At 36.0% G+C, this 21,610-nt stretch overlaps 1 protein-coding gene across 3 annotated transcripts in view; it reads right to left on the bottom strand.

Moving 5' to 3' along the window:
- LOC136038141 (EF-hand and coiled-coil domain-containing protein 1-like) overlaps positions 1–21,610 on the bottom strand; it is a 204,755-nt gene that overhangs the window by 86,066 nt on the left and 97,079 nt on the right. For all 3 annotated transcript variants that reach the window (XM_065721173.1, XM_065721171.1, XM_065721172.1), the window contains one exon: positions 5,617–5,865. In XM_065721173.1, the coding sequence (XP_065577245.1) occupies positions 5,617–5,865 (249 nt within the window). The remainder of the gene's footprint in view (positions 1–5,616; positions 5,866–21,610) is intronic.

Genomic DNA, 21,610 nt, shown 5'->3' with positions numbered 1-21,610 from the left:
CTTACAAATTGAAGAAAAATTCTTATTAGTTTTTGTATGAGATGTGGTCTTTTTATCTACATTTTTACAGCAAACTTAAGAGTCGAAAAATTTCTGCAGGGGAGGGGGGGCATAAAACCGATATCCCCTGGATACTACCCTGATAAACTGCAAATATAAAACCAGGAACCACTTTGACTATAAACAAGATATATATTATGTAAATTCAAAGGCGGAAAATGCAGAAGCTACCAAATATAGAAATCTTATATTTACATACCAAATCTGAAACATTTTGACACTTGACTTGTCCAAATTTGCAAACAAAGGCAAAAAGCCGGCAATATGACTTCAAAGAGATCGATGGATCTCAAATATAAATAATGCATGCCATTTTAAACTGTTATCAAACCACAGGCCTTTTATGAGATTCTTATTTTTGTAGCATTTCTTATGATACGGTAAATTTATTGCAGCAATTTCGTACGGCAAAGTGCTTCAATATGTGTAGGCACTAACATACCGTATCTTTTTTTTTCATGTACATGAATCTAGGACAATTTGACAAACTCGATCATGGCCGTATCCAGAGGAGATTACACTGTTTGAGCCTCCCCTCGAAATTTTGCCCGAATCGTACAAAAGTGACAAAAGTCTATACAAACAAATTTTGCACACCAGTTTTGATGATCACTATTTTTTCTTTGTAACCCCCCCCCCCCCGAACAAAATCACGGATGTAGCCTTGAATTCGGTCAATAGTTCAAATAATGGTTTCGGGCGTCCTTGTTAAAAAAAAAAAAGACTTACTAGGGAGCTTCCTAACAGCAAAAGAGCGTATCGTAACCTCAGAGGCTCACGCTATTTTGATGGTGCTAACGAAGAAAAGGAAATCTTAAATAACGATAATTGTACTTTTTAGGATACGCTACTTTTAACAATGCTCATTTACTGACGTATATTTTAACCGTTCTTTTACCGAAAGGTTAAGGTTTGACTCTTTCTCTTAACTTTACTTTTTAAAACAGTAAAAAACTTTAGCGTAAAGAGCGGGGCGTTGATGAGGAAGCAGCCCCTTTCATATACGAAGTAATTTCTGTTCGTTTAAGTTTTAATGTTGGTCCTTAGTTTCAGTTAAAAAAAACTTGTTTTTTTATTTAATTTCTGAACGTTTTTGAATCAATGCATGTTTTGATTTTGGCTCTCCGAAGAGGAATAATTAAAACAAAATTTGCATTTTTTTTTTTTTTAGCTAAATAGCTTTTTCATAGTTTTGATCGAATGATTTTGGGAAAAAAGGAGCGGGGGGAGGAAGCCTAGTTGCCTTCCGATTTTTTGGTTACTTAAAAAGGCAATTAGAACTTGTAATTTTTTACGAATGTTTTTTATTAGTAAAAGGTATACGTAACTTATAAGTTAGCTTACGGAACGAACTTTTGTATTCTCATGTTTTTATTACATTTATGACGGGGGCTCACCCCCTCGTCAGTACCTCGTCGTAAAGAGCGAGGTATTAGGAGGAGGTGAGGCCCTCATAAGCATAATAATTTCTGTTCGTTTAAAGTTTTAATGCATCTACTTACTTCCAGTTGAATTTTTTTTGTCATATTTATTTTTTCATTGTTTTTTTTTTAATAACGCTAGAAAATCCTGCGCTCCCTTCATGGAAATTTTCTTCCCCCATGACAAATTCTTTGATGGAAAGTTCCCCAACATATCCCCCTGTTCTCAACCCCTCCTACACCAAAAAAAAATTCCCCTTGAAAACGTCTGTAGACTTCCCAATACCCATTACTATATGTAAACACAGGTCAAAGTTTGTAACTTGCAGCCCTTCCCCGGGGGACTGTGGGGGAGTAAGTCGTCCCCAAAGACATAGTTATAAGGTTTTTCGACTACCCTGAAAAAATGGCTATCTCAGAATTTTGATCCGTTGACTTTGGAAAAATAGTTAGCGTGGGAGGGGGCCTAGGTGCCCTCCAGTTTTTTGGCCACTTAAAAAAGGCACAAACTTCTACGATATGGTTCTCTGATACGTTGAATCTGATGGTGTGATTTTCGTTAAGATTCTATTACTTTTAGGGGGTGTTCCCCCTATTTTCTAAAATAAGGCAAATATTCTCAGGCTTGTTACTTTTGATGGGTAAAACTAAACTTGATGAAACTTATATATTTAAAACCAGCATTAAAATGTGATTCTTTTTATGTAGCCATTGATATCAACATTCAATTTTTTAGAGTTTTGGTTACTATTGAGCCGGGTCGCTCCTTACTGCAGTTCGTTACCACGAACTGTCTGAAAATGAATTTATCATGCAACAAAACACAAATATGCTGTAAGGCCACAGATTTAAGGCCTATTTCCAACAAAAAATTTAGATGTTAGGTCCAACTCAGAGGAAGGTATCAAAATTGAGACCCTACCAAGTAAAATGAATTTATCGTGCAACAAAACACAAATATGTTGTAAGGCCACTTATTTAAGGCCTATTTCCAACTAAACATTGAGATGCAAGGTCCAATTCAGAGGAAGACATTAAAATGAGGCCCTACGAAGCAAAATGAATTTATCGTGCAACAAAACACAAATATGTTGTAAGACCACAGATTTAAGGCCTATTTCCAACAAAAAATTGAGATGCAAGGTCCAATTCAGAGAAAGGCATCAAAATTGAGGCCCTATGAAGTAAAATTTATTCATTATGCAATAAAACATAAATATGTGATAACCCACAGATTTAAGGCCATTTTCCAACAAAACATTGAGATGCAAGGTCCAATTAACAGGAAGACATCAAAATTGAGGCTCTATGAAGTAAAATTTATTTATTATGCAACAAAAACATAAATGTGTTTTAAGGGCACAGATTTAAGGCCTATTTCCAACAAATTCTTCGGTCCACCCTTTGTCAATGGTTTGGTGTCATTTCTTGCATTCTGTTATGTCAGAAGTAGAATAAAAAAGTCCATAGTTAAATGAAGTGTCAGTCATTTTAGACAGTTCAATTTACCAACTTTGATTGTGTAAGGACATAAGACTGCCAGAGCAAACAATAAACAATGATTTACAGTCCAAGAAAATAATGTTTGCTAACTCTATTATAGACTGATTCCCTACGATAAAAGGCAACATTAAAATTTCAACTTAATTTAAACAAAATCTTACAACCCTTTTCCGTAATTGGTTTTGCAAAACCACCCATGGATAAGCAGAAAGAAAAATAAGGACTAAACGTTGAATGAAAGAAAATATAATTTATTTGTTCTTCTGCATGCGTGTGGATATATGGGCTGCGGTCAATCAAAACCGGGTTATGAACAATTTTTGTCAAACTTGTTAATACCCAACCACCATAGGCCAACGTATTGACCATTATAGGCCACTTTATTAAATTTGACATTATTAATCGATTATTTCACTTTGTTTTCTTCGTCTAAATGTTCTCTTAACATAATTGACGGTTTTCGCTTTTGTTGATATTTGCATCGAATTCTTTCCTATCCGAAAGGACCAACGTAGCTAAAATTTGGAAGTTTTGATATCAAACTGTAATAGTTGTGTCGATCGTGATAAAATATTTCACTTCATAGACAGCCGGTTGTTATTAACAGTGTACAAAATCTGGAATACGGTTTTTCGGCTCTGCTGTAAAATATTTATTTTGATACATATTGTCTTTTGAATTACCACCGTCGGTATTAACGTCGATAAGTATATTGTTCGTAGCAGTGTTTTAACGCTACCGAGGTTTTCCACCACCATATGTTTCCCGCCACCTTTTAATTCAGGTAGGTCAGAAAATAGACATAGACATAGACATAAGAACAGACATAGACATAGAAATAGACATAGACATAAACACAGATATAGACAAAAACATAGACATACATATAGACCTAGACTAACCTAACCTAACCTGTCTATTCTGATGCCACTAATCCTCTTGATGATGCAAGATTTCATAGGTGGTGGAAAACATACTATGGCGGAAAACCGCGGTGGCGTTCAAAAACCCAATTCATTTTATTGGTATGTGTCAGATTGGAACGTAAATATGTATGCATTTGATGGGGCATAAATTCTTTTCAGAATTCTGAATGCTAAGTAAGAAAACTGTAGCACGAATTAGAGAGTCCCAATTCCGCATTAATTACCAAAATGTCTACGAGCATCGGATGTTGCTCAAAATTTGTAAATTGGACGCTGTCTGCCTTGCCTCTTTTCCCTCCAGGCCTGTAATTCGCGCTATGTCAACGCATCTGCGTGCTCAAAACAATCTACTACCTAACTCCTTAGTCCCTCAGCACTCTTGGTCTCAATAAGTCAAGGATTTATCCAACACAGAACTGGCATCATTTAAGTAATGACAAAAAAAAATTCTTTTTCTTTCTTCTCCTTCATCTTCTTCTATGTAGCTGATATTCTTAACCAATAAATATTTGACAAAGAGGGGAACTATGGAGCAAATAATTTTATATTTATTCACTGTCAATATTCACTGTCAATAGGATCGGACTTCCGTAGAGTAACAAAGTGGGCTTTATAAAATCCCATGTACTTGTGGAAGCTCTTATGTGGGACGTACTAACCAGAATTTGAAAACGAAATTGCTACATCATAATTCTATTTCATCGTCTTTATAGCAAAATACCAAACCTGAAGATTTCACGTCGGCCCTCTCGGAACATATCTTTAATTTTCCAAATCATTTTATTTTGTTTGAAAATATTTATTTGATTTCTAGGGATCAAGGTTTATAGCAAATTTTCAGGGAAACAATCGAAATTAAAAAAAAAAAATTATTCAAGAATAATTCCATAAACAGATATTCAGGTGAATTTGGATTGAACTCAATTTATGATAATTTACTGAGGTCAAATAAAGTAAATATCACCTCACCTAAGAGCTATGACCTCTGTCCACGTAATATGTCAGATAATTCTAATGAACTGGAACCGAAAAGGTCAAAGAGGTTTGCCTCCGCTGTTGCATTGAAAAAAATAAGAGCAATAAACTATATGTAATTAGTTTATTAGGTATAAATTTGGTTTAATTTTATTCATGTAGTTTTACTGCTGATGATGAACACTGTATATGTGTTCGAAATATCCAGTTAAATAATTTTATATCTATTCACTGTCAATAAAAAGGTTTCATCCGTATTTTGAACTGTTTTACTTTCGTCATGGCACTGCTAGGGAGGAATAGAGTATGTAAGGCAAGATGCTGAAAAATATAATGAAATTAGGTACTTACCTGTTATAGCAACCACACTCAAGTTCTTGGTCTGAGTAAAACCGGTTTCTCTGTCGGCATTCCGAGATAATTACCTTAATCTCAGTTAGGTAAACTACTTTACAGGTATATTTTAAACAAGTATTTAATCTAAAGAGTTGGTTATGTATTTGATATCATGTGTTCCATAATTCTCTGTAGTATTCTCCATAATTTTGTTACTAAAGTATTATATTTTCATCATATTTTGGTCAAGGGCGTGATTTTCTTTGGGTCGGCGGGAGGCAACTGCCCTACTCAGACCTCGGCCTTGACCTTGTGAGGTCGCTGTAACACGAAAGTACCTAAAATTACAATAATTGCATCAACAGCAGCTAAAACGAATGAGAAAAAATACTTACTATGAAGCCGACGGATTTCGGTTTGGGCCGCCTCTAAAGTCCCTCTAAGCTCAGAGAAAGTCTCTCTGTTATGTTCAATCTCCATCTCTTTTTGCATCAACCGCATGGCGGTTTGATTCAACTCCTCCTGTGTTGATTCCAAGTCCGTTCTGGCGATGTGAAGGGCCTGCATTGCTGATTGTAGTTCGTCGTCAATGCTACCAGTTTCCGACTGAAAGCTGTTGTTAGGAGGTGACGTACCTGTTTGACCTGTTAAAAGAGATTTAGGTTCCAGTTTAGTACTCTCACTCTAAATATGGAAACACTGTACATTTCTGGAGACTACTTTAAAATTTACGTTGTGTGAACATTATACTTTATACTTAAAATACATTAAAATACATTATACTTTAATACATAAATAGTGGTTCAGACACTTTCGCGCTTGAAGAAAAACCCACGTAGCCTAAACACAAAAAAAAACAAAAAACAAACAAACAAACAAATAACGACAAATCCATAACAATCCTTCATAGAAACATTTAAAATTTCGAAAGGGAGGGACCCCCCCCTTCTAAAAATTTGCAATGAGTCATGCAACCAAATTTCAAAAAGAAATTTTAGACAATAAGAATTCTATACTTGGAATCAGCACGAACATTCAATTCTTTTGGTGCACAGATACTTCCACTTCTCGTTTAGTTCTTGTTTCGTTCCAGTTCTTCCAGTTTAGTTTAGATACTAGATACTTAGTTTAGATACTATTGACAAGGGGTGTGACCTATTTATTGGCAACCGGTATACCAAACGATGGAAGTTTAATATATATATATATATATATATATATATATATATATATATATATATATATATATATATATATATATATATATATATATATATATATATATATATATATATATATATATATATATTATAGGCCTATTTATATATATTTAAGGGCTGTTAATAGCTGCATTTTGATATGAAGCGCATTATGTGAATATTCCCAGCAAAAAAAATGTAGCTACTCGCTGACAGCCACGAATTTACCATAAGTTGTTTACTATTTTTGGATATCATCTAAGAAAAGCCACCCGTAAAGAAAAGAACTATCAGTGTTAAAGATGGAGTCATTTATGTAAATTTACATAATAAGCTTACTTAGAATCGATCGCTTCACTTAGATATTAGACAAGAATATGACAGGTTCTCAGGCTTAGTAAAGGATCGAACAATATTATCAGAGAATATACCCGTTTATGGATGGATTCAAATGTTTATGATGCCAACATTATTTCCGCCTTCATTTCCATCGAACAAAGGTGCTTATACACCTTACTATATATCAATTTTCAATTGAATGAGTCCCAATATCGATAAGACTGCTTATAGGAACTGTGTAGAAAATAATTCTCCGAAGTTTCTACGACCACCCTTTCCATATGAACAGGTACTGTACATCCCGACCTTGTCATTGGGAGCGGTCAGGGGATCATTCCAGAAGAGATTGTTGAACGACCAAAACAGTAATTTTTTATATCTCAAATATGATGATTCTTTATAAGTGAGTCGTTGGAATGCCAAGAATAGCCAGAATTGGCTTCCGTGATACATGTAGCTCCTTTAACTCATTTTCAAATGTGTTCGAAATCCAGGGAATCATTTATTTATCTACATGCTAAAAATGTTATTCTTTTATTTCTGTTTTTTTTATTGACATTGATTTAATTTTTTTTTCTCTTTTCAAACAGTTCGTGCTAACGAACTGTAGTAAGGATCGACCCGCCTCAATAGTAGCCGAGACTCTAAAAAAGGAATTTTGATACCAATAGTTACATAAAAAGAATCGCATTTTAATGCTGATTTGAATATATCAGTTTCATCAAGTTTAGTCCTAACTATCAAAAGTTACGAACTTGAGAAAATTAGTCTTATTTTAGAAAATGAGGGGAAACACCCTCTAAAAGCCTTAGAATCTTAATGAAAATTACATCATCAAATTCAGTGTATCAGAGAACTCTACTGTAGAAGTATCAAGCTCTTATCTAGAAAAATGTGGAATTTGTATTTTTTGCCAGAAGACAGATCACGCATACGTGTTTGTTTGTTTGTTTGTTGTTGTTGTTTTTTTCAGGGGTGATGATATCGACCCAATGGTCCTAGAATGTCACAAGCAGGCTCATTCTAACGGAAATTAGAAGTTCTAGTGCCCTTTTTAAGTGACCAAAAAATTGGAGGGCACCTAGGCTCCCTCCCACGCATATTTTTCCCCCTAAAGTCACCAAATCAAAATTTTGAGATAGCCATTCTATTCAGCTTAGTCAAAAACCTAATAACTATGTCTTTGGGGACGACTTAACTCCCCACAGTCTCCAGGGGAGGGGCTGCAAGTTACAAGCTTTGACCGTTGTTTACATATAGTAATGGTTATTATGGAGTGTACAGACGTTTTCAGGGGGACTTTTTCGCGTTGAGGTGGGGGTGGGTCGGGGGGAGAGGGTTACGTGAGAGGATCTTTCCATGGAAGAATTTATAACGAGGGAAGAGAATTTCCAAGAAGGGAGCGCAGGATTTTCTGGCATAACTAAAAAAAACATGAGAAAATAAATAATTTTTAAAACAAAACAAACATAAAATATTATGTTTATAAGGGGGTGTGCATCCACCACAATACCTTGCTCTTTACGCTAAAGTATTTTTAGTAATTTCAACTATTTATTCTACGGCCTTTGTGATTCAGGGGTCATTCTTAAAGATTTGGGACAAAATTCAAGCTTTAGTGTAAAGAGCATGGTATTGACGAGGGGTCGAACCCTCTCGTATAAGTGATAAAAATACACAAATATAAAGGTTCGTTACATAAGTTAATTCGTAAGGTATGAATGTTTATTACTAACAAAAACATTCATAAAAAAATAAAAAAAATCTAGTTGCATTTTTAAGTAACCAAATATTGGAGGGCAACTAGGCCTCCTCGCCCACCCCTTTTTCTATCAAAATCGTCCGATCAAAACTATGAGAAAGCCATTTAACAAAAAAAAAAATAATATACAAATTAATTTATTTTTATTTATTCACGTGCTGTGTGCTAAAATCAAAACATGCATTAATTCAAAAACGTTCAGAAATTAAATAAATAAAATTGTTTTTATCTGCAAGTAAAAAACGACATTAAAACTTAAAACGAACAAAAATGATTCCGGATATGAAAAGGGGTTATTCCCTCTTTAATGACACGCTCTTTACCTACAGTTTTTTTTTACTTTTTTAAAAAGTAGAGTTGTGACAAAGAGTCAAACTTCAGCGTAAAGAGCGGGGCGTTGAGGAGGGGAGGACCCCTTTGTGAATAATTTCTGTTCGTTTTAAGTTTTAACGTCGCTCCTTACTTGCAGTTAAAAAAACTTGTTATTTTATTTAATTGTATATCAGCGACGCTCACAAAGTTACAGAGAAAGAAAAAGCAGGTCTACGCAAGTCAAGTCCTTTTCTTGGGTACAACCGTTTAAAGGAGGCGAGCTAAGACAAGCTGCCTGTGGCACCATGGCAAATATTTTTATGGCACTTAGTATTAACCAAGTGACATCTAGCGATAGCAAATTCTGTCGGTCTGTCTGTCTGCCCCGGTTTTGCTACTTTAGGCACTTCCAGGTAAGCTAGGACGATGAAATTTGGGCGTATCAGGGACCGGACCAGATTAAATTAGAAATGGTCGTTTTCGCGATTTGACCATCTGGGGGGGGGGGGGTCGGTTAATTCGGAAAAAATAGAAAAAACGAAGTATTTTTAAATTAAGAACGGGTGATGGGATCTTAATGCAATTTTATGTTTTAGAGGATATCGTGTCTTTGAGCTCTTATTTTAAATCCCGACCAGATCCAATGACAATAGGGGGAATTGGGGGAACCTTAAATCTTGGAAAACGCTTAGAATGGAGAGATCGGGATGAAACTTGGTGGGAAAAATAAGCAGAAGTCCTAGATACGTGATTGACATAACCGGAACGGATCTGCTCTGTTTGGAGGAGTTTGGGGGGGGGTTAACTATGAAAATTATAAAAAATGAAACATTTTTAACTTGCGAAGGAGTGATCGGATCTTAATGAAATTTGAAGTTTGGAAGAATAGCTTGTTTCAGAGCTCTTTTTTTAAATCCCGACTGGATCCAGTGACATTGGGAGGAATTGAGGGGGACCTAAAATCTCGGAAAACGCTTAGATTAGAAATTTGGTGGGAAAAATAAGCACAAGTCATAGATACGTGATTGGCATAACCCGAATGGATCTGCTCTCTTTGGGGAGTCGGTGGGGGGGATTAATTCTGAAAAATTAGAAAAAAAGAGGTATTTTTAACTTACGAAGGAGTGATCAGATCTTAATGAAATTTGATTTTTGGAAGGATATCGTGTGTCAGAGCTCTTATTTTAAACCCCGACCGGATCCGGTGACATTGGGGGAGTTGGGGGGGGGATAAAATTTTGGAAAATGCTTAGAGTAAAGGGATTGGGATGATACTTGGTGGTGAAAATAATCGTAAGTCCTAGATACGTGATTGAAATAACCAGAACGGATCTGCTCTCCTTTGGGGAGTTGGGGGAGGAGGGTTAATTCTGAAAATAAAAAAAATGATGTAGCCTATTATTAACTTACGAAGGAACGATCGGATCTTAATGAAATTTTATGTTTAGAAGGATATCCTGTCTCAGAGCTCTTATTTTAAATCCCGACCGGATCCAGTGAAGGGGAAGTTGAGGGGGCGGAACCTAAAATCTTGGAAAACGCTTAGAGCGGAGGGATCAGGATGAAACTTGGTGGGAAAAATAAGCACAAATCCAAACGAGTTTGACATAACCGGAACGGATTTGCTGTCTTAGTTGGGGGGAAGGTTAATTCTTAAAATGTAGAAAAAATGAGGTATTTTTGATTTACGATAGAGTGATCGTATCTTAATGAAATTTCATATTTAGAAGGACCTCAAAACTCATATCTCTTATTTTAAATCCCTACCGGATCCGGTGTCATTAGGGGGGGGGGATATCTTGGAAAACCCTTAAAGCGGAGAGATCAGGATGAAACTTGGTGGAAAGAATAAGCACAAGTCCAAGATAGGTGACTGACATAACCGGACCGGATCCGCTCTCTTTTGTGGAGTTGGGGGTGGGAGAGTAATTCGGAAAAATTAGAAAAAATGAGGTATTTGTAACTTACGAACGGGTGATCAGATCTTAGTGAAATTTGATATCTACAAGGATCTTGTGCTTTAGAACTCCCAGTTTAAATCTCGACCAGATATGGTGACATTGAAGGGAGTTAGAAGGGGAAACCAGAATCCTTGGAAAACGTAAAAATCGAGGTATCTTACGAATGGGTGATCAGATCTTAATGAAACTTGACATATCAAAGAATCTTGTGTCTTAGATGCCCACTTTTTTTTTTATTCGAATCGGATCCAGGGACATAGAGGGTTGGAGGGGGGAAACAGAAATCTTGGAGACCGGAAATTTTGGAAAACCCTTAGAGTGGAGAGATCGGGATGAAACTTGATGGGAAGAATAAGCACAAGTTATAGATACGAGATTGACATAATTGGTGCGGATTCATTCTCTTTGAGGGAGCTGGGGGTTGTTAATTTGGAAAAATCAGAAAAATTGAGGTATTTTTAACTTAAGAACGGGTGACCGGATCTTAATGAAATTTGATATTTAGAAGGAACTCATGTCTCAGAGCTCTTATTCCAAATCCCGACCAGATCTTTTGACATTGGGGGGAGTTGGAGGGGGAAACCGGAAATCTTGGAAAATGCTTATAAATATCGTAGATACGTGATTAACGTAACCGGACTGCATCCGCTCTCTTTGGCAGAGTTAGATGGTGGGGTTCAGTGCTTTGGTGAGTTTGGTGCTTCTAGACGTGCTAGGGCGATGAAAATTGCTAGGCATGTCCGGTAGCTACACAAATTGACTTGATAAAGTCGTTTTCCCCGATTCAACCATCTTGGGGGCTGAAGGGAGAGGAGAAATTAGAAAAATTGAGGTATTTTCAACTTACGAGTGGGTGATCGGATCTTAATGAATTTTGATATTTAGAAGGACCTCGTGACTCAGAGCTCTTATTTTAAATCCCGACCGGCATTAAGCCTCTGATTTTCCTTTTAAATCAATCTATTGATTCTTAGAATTTTGCTAGAGCTCATACCATATGAGCTCTTGGCTCTTCCGACCTCGTCACAAGTGTCATATGAGCTCTTAGCTCTTGTTTTTTGTGATTGCTGTAGTCATTAGCTTGGTGACAGTTCCCAAAAAGTTTTTGAAGAGGAGCAGGAATAAGCTGAAGCCAACTTTGCCCCACGCACCACTGCTTTAAAAATGGTCTGGTCGGATGTATCAGGCTATAAGAAGATTATTCCAGCGGAGTGGGTCGTGATGCTGGGAAATTTTTTTTTTTTTTTGGCTCAAATATGGGACGTCTTTACAAATCATCCCCTGAAAAATAAGGAAACCCAGAATAATTTCCTTAATCTATGCATCCTTATGACTCATTTTTCAAAAAGACAAAAAATCTGGAATTACACCGAATACCTGGATTCATTGAGAGCCCCATCCCGTCATTCCATGACATTCGACTTGTTTTGGCTGAATCTGAAATTTATTTTTCCTTTCTCAAACCTTGATTCCTGTTATGAAACAACGCGGATACATCCAGTGGCGAGATAAGTAATTTGCATCAGTTTTTATGATGAAATCTTTGTTTTCTCTTTGTATCAGTAAAAAAAAAAAAAAAAAAAAAAAAAAATCTAGGAATCGTTTCTCTAATTGCATTCCAAACTCGTTTCCTTCTTTTTGTTTTTCAATGCTTTTCTTGGTGACACTACAAATACCACCCATCATTTATATATTTTCCCCATGCTTATTAGAGACAGGGGTAACCCAATTTCAGAGGTCACGTTTACCAGGTGGTGCTTGCAAAGCGTGGCGAAATTGTGCCAAGCGTAGCGAAAACTGGGAGGCTGACATGGTGTTCGGAGATGTACACCAAGTGGCGGAAAGTAGATATGAGGTTCAGAGTTACGATTTAAAAGCTCAAAATTCAAAGACGGCAAATATATTTGCGCAGATTTTCTTTGATTTATGCTAAAGTCATCAGTTACAAATATAAGGCTTAAATTTCAATTTAAGCATCTTAAAAAAATAACAACAGAAAACAATAAGCAGCAAACACGTTTGACTATTGTTTTCAAATTCCTACGCTATCTGTTTAGTAGAAGTATGAGTGGAGTAGACAAAATGTTTTATTTCAACCTCATAGGGTTGAGGCAATTTGTTTTTTTTTTATAAAAATATTATAAAAAAGTATCCTTTAATGAAAGCACCAAAAAAAGGTATTCTTCCTAAATATAGAGGGGAATCTAAGGGCATCAATTTCCTCTACCCCACTCCATGGAAGTCCCTGACCAATACACCATTTTAAGATGGAGATTCAATAGCTATCTTTGAGTGAAGAGGCAGGCATATGCATTGGACTCTATTTCGATGGGGGTTTCCGGGAGAAGAAGCCAAGGCAAAATGTCAAAAATGCTTAGCAAGCTTTCCCGGTACTCTATGCAACTATTTTTCATTCATTTTTTCTTGTTTTAAAGTCCATTCATTCAAACGTACAAAGAAATATAAGAACTAAACGGAACTTTCAATTTAATATCCATTATACCGTCGCAGGTAGTGATGCCTCCATGTTTTTGTGAGAGCCCCATCCTAGCCCTATTCCGTCATTCCATGACATCCAGCAGGTGTTTGTTACGTCATAAGGAATGTTTTCCAAGAGACGCAGGTGTCTGTTACGTCATAGGGAATTGCTCCTTTTGCATGTTATGCTTGCTTGTTACAAAATAGTTTCATTAATCTTTAAAAACCTACAGGGGCCCCCCAAATTAGGATTTCATTGGATATTCTTAAGGGTCCTCCCTAAAGTAAGGGCATGGTCCTTATATCATAATCTTTGATTGTACATGATGATTTTCTAAAGTTATATCTTCAAAGGAAAATATTTTCTCCAAGAATACTTAACGACATAATGAGAAATGAGTCTCCAGCTTTAAACTAATGTAAGAAACTTTAAATCATGGCCTGGATTCATTTACTAAATTTATACATATATTAATAGAAACAAAACAAAATAATATTGTAGTTTTGCTTTTAACTACATAGTTTGCTACATAGACGGTCATTTTGCAAAGTAACGAGAAATAAATAAAAAAAAATCTTGTCTAAACAAGTTTTGTCACGTCACTCTTCCTAGAAGACATTCATTTTAAAAATCGCGAGTCAGTTTCTTTATGGGGTTGAGATAGTCAACATTGAAAAACGTTCTATACATGTCAATTATGTTTTTATACATTGAGTAGTTGGCCAACCTGTGAGAATTGTACAATTAATAATCACTATAAAAAAGAAGTGTAGATTAAGCAATCCATGTAAATTGCATAGAGGATACGCAGTGCAAATTAAAGTCTGTGATTCCTGTCTTGAAGAAGTTTGTGACTCTCAAACTAGAGATTTCTTATGCTCCAATTATCACTATGAAAAATGTGATCAATTGGAAAATACTTATCCTGGCATTATTGCAAAAGCATGCACTAAGCATGATTCCAGATTATTTATCAGAGACTGGTATCGTCGTGGTTTTAAATTGCTTTGGGAAGAAGAACCTGGTCTACGCTTCAATTTCTGGAATAGTAAATGAGTCTGCCTTTTACGACATTGTTGTGAAGAAACCGACTACCATGATTAAGAACCAACTGACTTTTATTTGGCTTTTACAGAAAGTGACTCATCATAAGATAATTTTATGTCGCCATTACTTCAAATAAGCAGATTGAACCACGTAGATTTTATAATATGAATCGAAATAGTATTATTGACTATGCGAAAATATATAATGAAAATGAAATTGAATTATAATGTAGAAAATGTGACCCTGACTTTGTATCCCAAGATGAAAAGAATTTGAATCCTGAAAAACTCCAGCCACTTATCATTAACGATGGTTACCTATGTGTGGAAGAAGAAATCTAAAGGACACAGATTTTTTTGTAGACAATTTTTATTAATAAACAAATTGACAAATATGTTTAAAGCATTTTACTCTTAGGGCACTAAAATTTATGTTATAGAGGTAAGAAAGAGTATTTTCAACTAGAAAATTGTTCAATCGAGGAATATGTTCAATCGAAGATTCAAAATAAGTATGTCCGCGACACCAAAAATTAAATATAAAACTGCATGAAAACCACAGCTTTTTGGTGATAAATCTTATACTTGTAAAGCTCTTTTGAAAAATAGCTTTTCCACTTTGCCCAAGGAAGTTTTTAATGTGAGGTGTGTAGAATGTACACTGTAGGCCAAGAGGATCAAAACATTTAATATTCTTCGCAGCATGGAAGATGCATAGCCAAATGCTCCCATCTTCATATTTGATGAACTATTGTTATCAACGATAACGGTATTATTAACACTTTGAATACGGTCGAGAAAATTCGAAGGTACGCAACAGGATTTGTATTTGGACTTGTAGGGGTCCAAATTGAATATAATGATTATTTAATTCATGTACTTATTGCCAAGTCTAATAGAACACTACCATCTGGTGTAATTTTTCCAATAGATTTCAAGTTGATTTAGTGAGATTAATACAACACTCTCCTCCAATGGTTCGACAAAGGTGTACTCTAAACATACCGTGCCCGTTCAAACAATACTCATATCTTCAGTGCCGGGCAAAATCCAATACAATGATACTATGAGTTCCTGCAAACATCTCTGGTTATACCATTTTCAAATAAATTTGAATATCGATCTAAGGATTGCAGAGTCAATTCATATACGGTCCAGTAGGATTTATTAAAGGATAAATTGTTGGGGGAAATTCCATTTATTTTATACACAAGAGATGAAAGTTCAAACGTTTCAAATTTATGCGGAGAATTAGTTCATGATCCTAAGGCACTAGGCACTAACGAATGCCAAAGCAAGTTTTGAAGGATTTTCACCATAGACAAATGACAAATCGATGTAGGTACATGTACCCGAAGCAATAAGTCGTTGGTTCATGATTGTATGTGGAAAAATCAGTTTGAACAAGCAGTTCCCACAAGCTTTTAATTTTTAAACTGCCACAGTAATAAGTATTTTCTTAATAGTAACAATTTTTTAGTAGTAATACACTTTTTTAAGATTAGAAACTCTTTATTAATGATAACAGGTTTTTCGGTAAAAGTTTTATCTTAAAATTTTTTTCTAAAAAGTTTCGGTAAAAGTAGTAACAAGTTTTTCTCAACACTAAAAAAATTCCTGAATATTGAAAAATTATTTCCTTAATACTAACAACATTTTGCGAATAGTAAAGTGTTTTTATTAATACTAACAACATTTATCTTAATGACAACGGATTTTCTTAATACTAATACTTTTTTTAATGGTAACAAGTTTTTCTTAATACTTAAAAGCTTTTTTTAATAGTAAAAAGTAATAATATCATTTTATTCTTGATAAAAAACATTTTTCCTAACAGCAACAAGTTTTTTTCTTAGTAGGAACGAGTTTTTCTCTTAATAGTGATGGTATTCTTTGGTATTTTTCATAATACCAAAAAGTATTTTATAACAGTAGCAAGTTTTTTTCTAATAATAGCAAGGTTTTTCTTAATAGTAACAAGTTTGTCTCTTAATAGTAACATATTTTTCATAATACCAAAAAGATTATTAAAACAGTAGCAATTTTAATCTTAATAATAACAAGTTTTTACTTTATACTAACAAACCTCTTAAAGATTAGCAGATTTTTCGAAAATAGTAAAAGTTTTTTTCTTAATGATAACAAGTTTTTATTAATATTAACAAATTTTTAATTTTAGGAAGTTTTTCATTCATAGTAAAAGTTTTTTCTTAATGGCAACAAGTTTTTCTGATTACTATCGAATTTTTCAACAGTGGTAAGTTTTCCGATAATAGTAGAAATTTTTTTAATGGTAACAAGTTTTTCTTAATACTAACAATATTTTCTAATAGTAACAAAGTTTTTCTAAATAGCAACAAGTTTTTTCTTAATCCTAACAAAAAATTTTCTTAATAGCAACAGGTTTTTTTAGTAGTAACAAGGCTTTTTGATTATTCCTATTAAAAAAAATCTTTTCTTAATACTAACAACTTTTAAATTTATCAAGATTATCTTCAAAGTGCTCTTTTGGTGAAAGCGCCAATTTGCCTCAATTTATAGGATTTAACCATCTAGAGGGTATTGTTTACAAGTCCACGATTGCCGGGAGTAAAAATAAAAAGAAACTACCACCCGCTTGAACCGGTCGTTTTCTTTTACAAAGTTTTCCTTTCATTTTGCAAGCTAGGACACATACAAGAAAACGACATTGTTTTGTCTGTTGCTTAACCACTTCTGGAAGTTGAACATTGCCTTCAGTTAAGTTTAAACAAAACTCAGATAGGAGATTCATGAATTCGCTGTCAACACCATGTTTGAGTAAAGCTTTCCTAAGCCACGGTTTTTAATTAACTATGACGGAAAACTAATGTCTGATTTCATATAATTTCTTCTGTATAATGGTGGTGACTAATGGCCTTTATTACAATTCACGGGTAGATATACGAATAGATCGTGGAGAACAATTTAAGAATATGTTTTCGTGATGAGACCGAACCATGAATAACTAACATCTCCAGATACCATTGTCCAGGCGATTCAGCAAAATCATCAGTAATCAACCAAGAGTTTGGTTCAGTTGTTAAACATGTCAAGTCCTAGTATGAATTTTATATCTGGTGTATTAGTCTTTATTTTTGTCACAGGACTTATGCCACACCATATAGCAATAATAGATATTTTTCGGATTTTCAAAACAGTTTATTACGTTTTTGAATTATTTTCGTTAAAAGTGTTGTTTTGCCAGACATTGATGGTCTGCAAAGTTATGATTTGAAAGGGATTTTAAATTGGTACAAAGTACTCATCTCGCTGTCAAAATAGAACTAACCAAACCTAACGTAACTTCATCCTGTTGAACAAATACTGAAATACAAAAAATAAGATATATAGTTTCTTTAATATAAATAAATATGCTACATAATCAAATGAAATAATCACTAAAACACATTTACATATACGTTTAAAAACTACATTTAAAACATTCACTAAGAAATGGGTCCCACATGGAGGGCCAGACGCAACTGGATATCTTTGGAGGACGCGGTGGCCAGAACGGCAGCTGGAAGGCGTGGCTGGAGCCGGGACCAGTAGACAGCAGGTAAAAAAAAATAGTATGATTTTAAACACATTTTAAAACAAAGATTCTGCTTCGCGCAAAAAATATAAATAAAAACATGTAAAAAACACTAAACATAAAAAAGACACCAATGAGCTGAAGACTGACTATAATGAAAGAAAATAGGGGCCCTCCTCCCACCAACTATTGAGATGTCTCCAGACAAAGACTCCTTTTATAATCTACAATTACGTCTCGATTTAAAGTCAGGTAGTGACCGCGTGGTAGTACTCTCCCACCGCCCGCGTACACATAGACCTTGTCCCATAGGCTGACAAGGCATTTTTCTCAACTCTAACCGTGTAGTTTTTTATATTTTAAAGAGCAAATCGCCATGACGTTCGTTCTTGAAATTAAAGTATTTTCTAGACAGTTCCTATAAACACTCATATCGAAATTATCTTTACATAATGTTAAAGCACCCCCTTGCAGACTTTTTGATATCCTCATTGCGCGTTTGCACATAGTATATCATCGGACAAGCAAGCACGCTTTTGGATATCAAGTCACTCCCCATCTCAGATTTTTACAATAACAACTTTTTTGGGGCCTGGCGCTTCACTAGCTCGGATAAATAGACCCATCCCAGTTGGTAAAGTCCATTCGAGAGCTAATGCGCTTACAATTTTCCAAATCATTTCGCAGACAATCTGTTTTAACTTTCAACAGGATTCAATCACTCTCCATTGTATCCATTGTACATTTGAACTTACCCCTCCCCTGGCCATTGGAGCTTTTACAAAATTATAATAAATTCCAACATGAGTTTCTTGGAAATTTCTAATATGGCACTGCATGTGGTAATAATTCTATTTAAAACTACATTAACCTTTATTCCTGAGTAAAAGGACCATATTGGAGTCTATGAATGTGAACGATGTGAAATTCGGATCTGCAATGATTCTGGCATATTCTTTTGGGTCAGTTACAACCTTACAACGACTCCTATTGTGCACACTCTCACACATCGTACCGAGGGCTGAATTTAAAATGCGTTTAAAGATTCCAACCTTCGATTTTACCTCATATCGTTTACCGAGAAAGGTGTCAATAACCATCTCCATATATTGATTTTGATATATATTGCCATAACAGTCGGCCCTGCAATGACACTCTGGCGGCAGATGGCGTTCAGCATAATCTGGCACGCTGAAGTTATACCATCAGATTGGAAGAAAAGAATTCTTTTGCCAGTGATTAAGCGCCAGGGCAGCGAGACGGACTGGAGCAACTACCACGGTATCACCCTACTGTCTGTTCCTGGAATTCTGTTTGCGATGCTACAGCTGAAACATGCCACAAGTTTCCTACATGCTTTGTGCCTCCCCCAACAAACCGGATTCATGCCAGGAAGACCAACAACTGAGCCGACTTACACGGTTAGACAGGTCGTTGAGAAGTCAGTGGAATTCAACAAAAAAGCCTATATAGCTTTCATTGACTTTCGTTCTGCCTTTGAAACTCTTGACAGACCGTCCCTTTGGCTAATCCTGAAAGCTGCAGACCTACCCGCAAAGATTATCAGCCTATTCAAAGAACTTTACAGCAGCACAGAGAACTCCGTCCCGGTTAATGGGAAGCTTTCATCTTCCTTCCCCATACAAAACGGAGTACGGCAAGGATGCGCTACTGCACCTGAGTTGTTTAACTACGTCATCGGCCACATCCTGAACGAGACGCAATATACCCATCCTTTCGTCATCAGTTATGCCCAGGGGAGTCTGTCCGATGTTGCCTTCGCGGACGATGTAGCTGTCCTTAGTGACTATCTCCACCAACTTAAGTCTGCACTCGAGACACTCTCCTCCACAGCCTCTAGAGTTGGACTGCAAATCAACTGGAAGAAAACAAAAATCATGCCCATAGAAAATACAGTATCGGCACCGCTCTCAACTGTTGAGATTAACGGCCAAGCTTGCGAAGTGGTAAGGCAGTTCACATATCTCGGATCAATTATATCCTCAAGTGGCATACTTGACGGCGAAATCTCAGCTAGATCCGCCAGGGTAAGCTCTGTGTTCGGACAACTCCTGAGAGCAGTCATCCACAAACCGCAAATTAGTCGTCATACCAAGGCCCGAACTTACAACACCACAGTCTCAAGTATCATACTGTACTCATCTAAGACATGGCTGATAACCCAAACACAGCTAGGAAGGGTCGATGCTGTTCAGCCTAGGCACCTGCGCCGAGTGGAAGGCTTCAAATGGTATTACAAGATCCGCTATATGAAGATCCTGAAACCTTCAAGCTGGCGAGCCTCTCTACCCAAGTAGAAGACCGCTCTCTAAGGTGGTACGGCCACCTACTCGGTCTCCAGATAAGTAACCCCGCAAGGATAATCTCGGACTTCAATCCCTCGGGAAATGGCTGGAAACACCTTCGGGGAAGGCCACGCAGTAGATGGGCTGATGTAATAAACCAACGCCTGCTCAATCGCAACATCAACCCAAATGAGGCTCCATCCTTAGCCCATATACTTGTACCTTATACCTTTATACTTATACCTTTATACTTGGAGAAGACTGACGGCGTTGTCAACCAGTTCCCTCTACGCTGGCAACCCTGCTGCGCAAGAGCGTTAAGTCAACTAAGTCAATATATTGCTTTCGATCACATTAGAGGACTCTATGAATCTTTGTGACGTTGAAACTGTTGGCCAGCATCCACCGCAAAAAAAACGTGATGTCCAACAATATTTAATTTCGGATGAAAGTCGGCAATAAACTTATGTTTTGAAGCTTTCAAGTGCATGTCCCTAAGGGAGTTCATATCAAGAAATACCGCATATGACTTTACACAGGTGCTTTGTCCAGACAGATCAATTTCCAGGACACGATTCCCGTGAAAAACAAACCCTGCCCGCATGAATCTCTCTACGAATAAGTAGCCTAGCCTACTCATCAACGTCCGTAACCGAACCTATTTTTTAAGGATTAAATCTATCACCGGATGAGGTGTTGAAAAATAATGACCCAAATCTAGCCCAAATTCTTCGCAAATCTTATCCTTGTTCTTACAGACAATATCCAACGGGGTCAATACATCACTTACAGGGTGCATTATACAATACCTGGCAAGTGATGTATTGACCTTGTTGGATATTGTCCGTAATAATCCTCCAATTTTTACACTCTCCTTTGACCCAGAATTTTTAAGCAAATTCATAGTCGGCAGTGGTGCATTGACGACCGTGAAGTGAATCATAAAACGCTTCGATGAGCTGTAATTTTTCCTCACGTAGCCTCAAGATGGAGCTGTAGTATCCATACGGGTATATGCCCTTACAGGTTAATATATCATACATTGCATTATCTGAAAAGTGCTGTTTAAGGAGGGGGAAACTATTAAAATCGTCACGTTTCTGTACTTGAATGAGTTGACTTAGGGATTTGGGAAAGAAACTATAGGAATCTAAAAAAATGATTTTATTTCAGTAAAATTATTATTTTCATGTGTTTTCCATTTGAATTCTAAGAGCAGCAGCTTTTCAGATGATTTGAGTATGATGTTATATGAAAAAACAAATTTTCCCATGCGCCATCTAGAACTACACCTTTTTGCAAACTTACCAACGCTGGTAATGTGCATTTCAAATCACAGTTACAATTGTGCATGTAAACTGGTATTCCTGTCTAACTTATACATTACAAGTTTTATGTGCCAGTCCACAAAAGTTACTCTCTCCCGATA

Source organism: Artemia franciscana, chromosome 17, assembly GCF_032884065.1.
Source record: "Artemia franciscana chromosome 17, ASM3288406v1, whole genome shotgun sequence".
Lineage (NCBI taxonomy): Eukaryota > Metazoa > Arthropoda > Branchiopoda > Anostraca > Artemiidae > Artemia > Artemia franciscana.
This window is presented reverse-complemented; position numbering and strand designations above follow the sequence as displayed.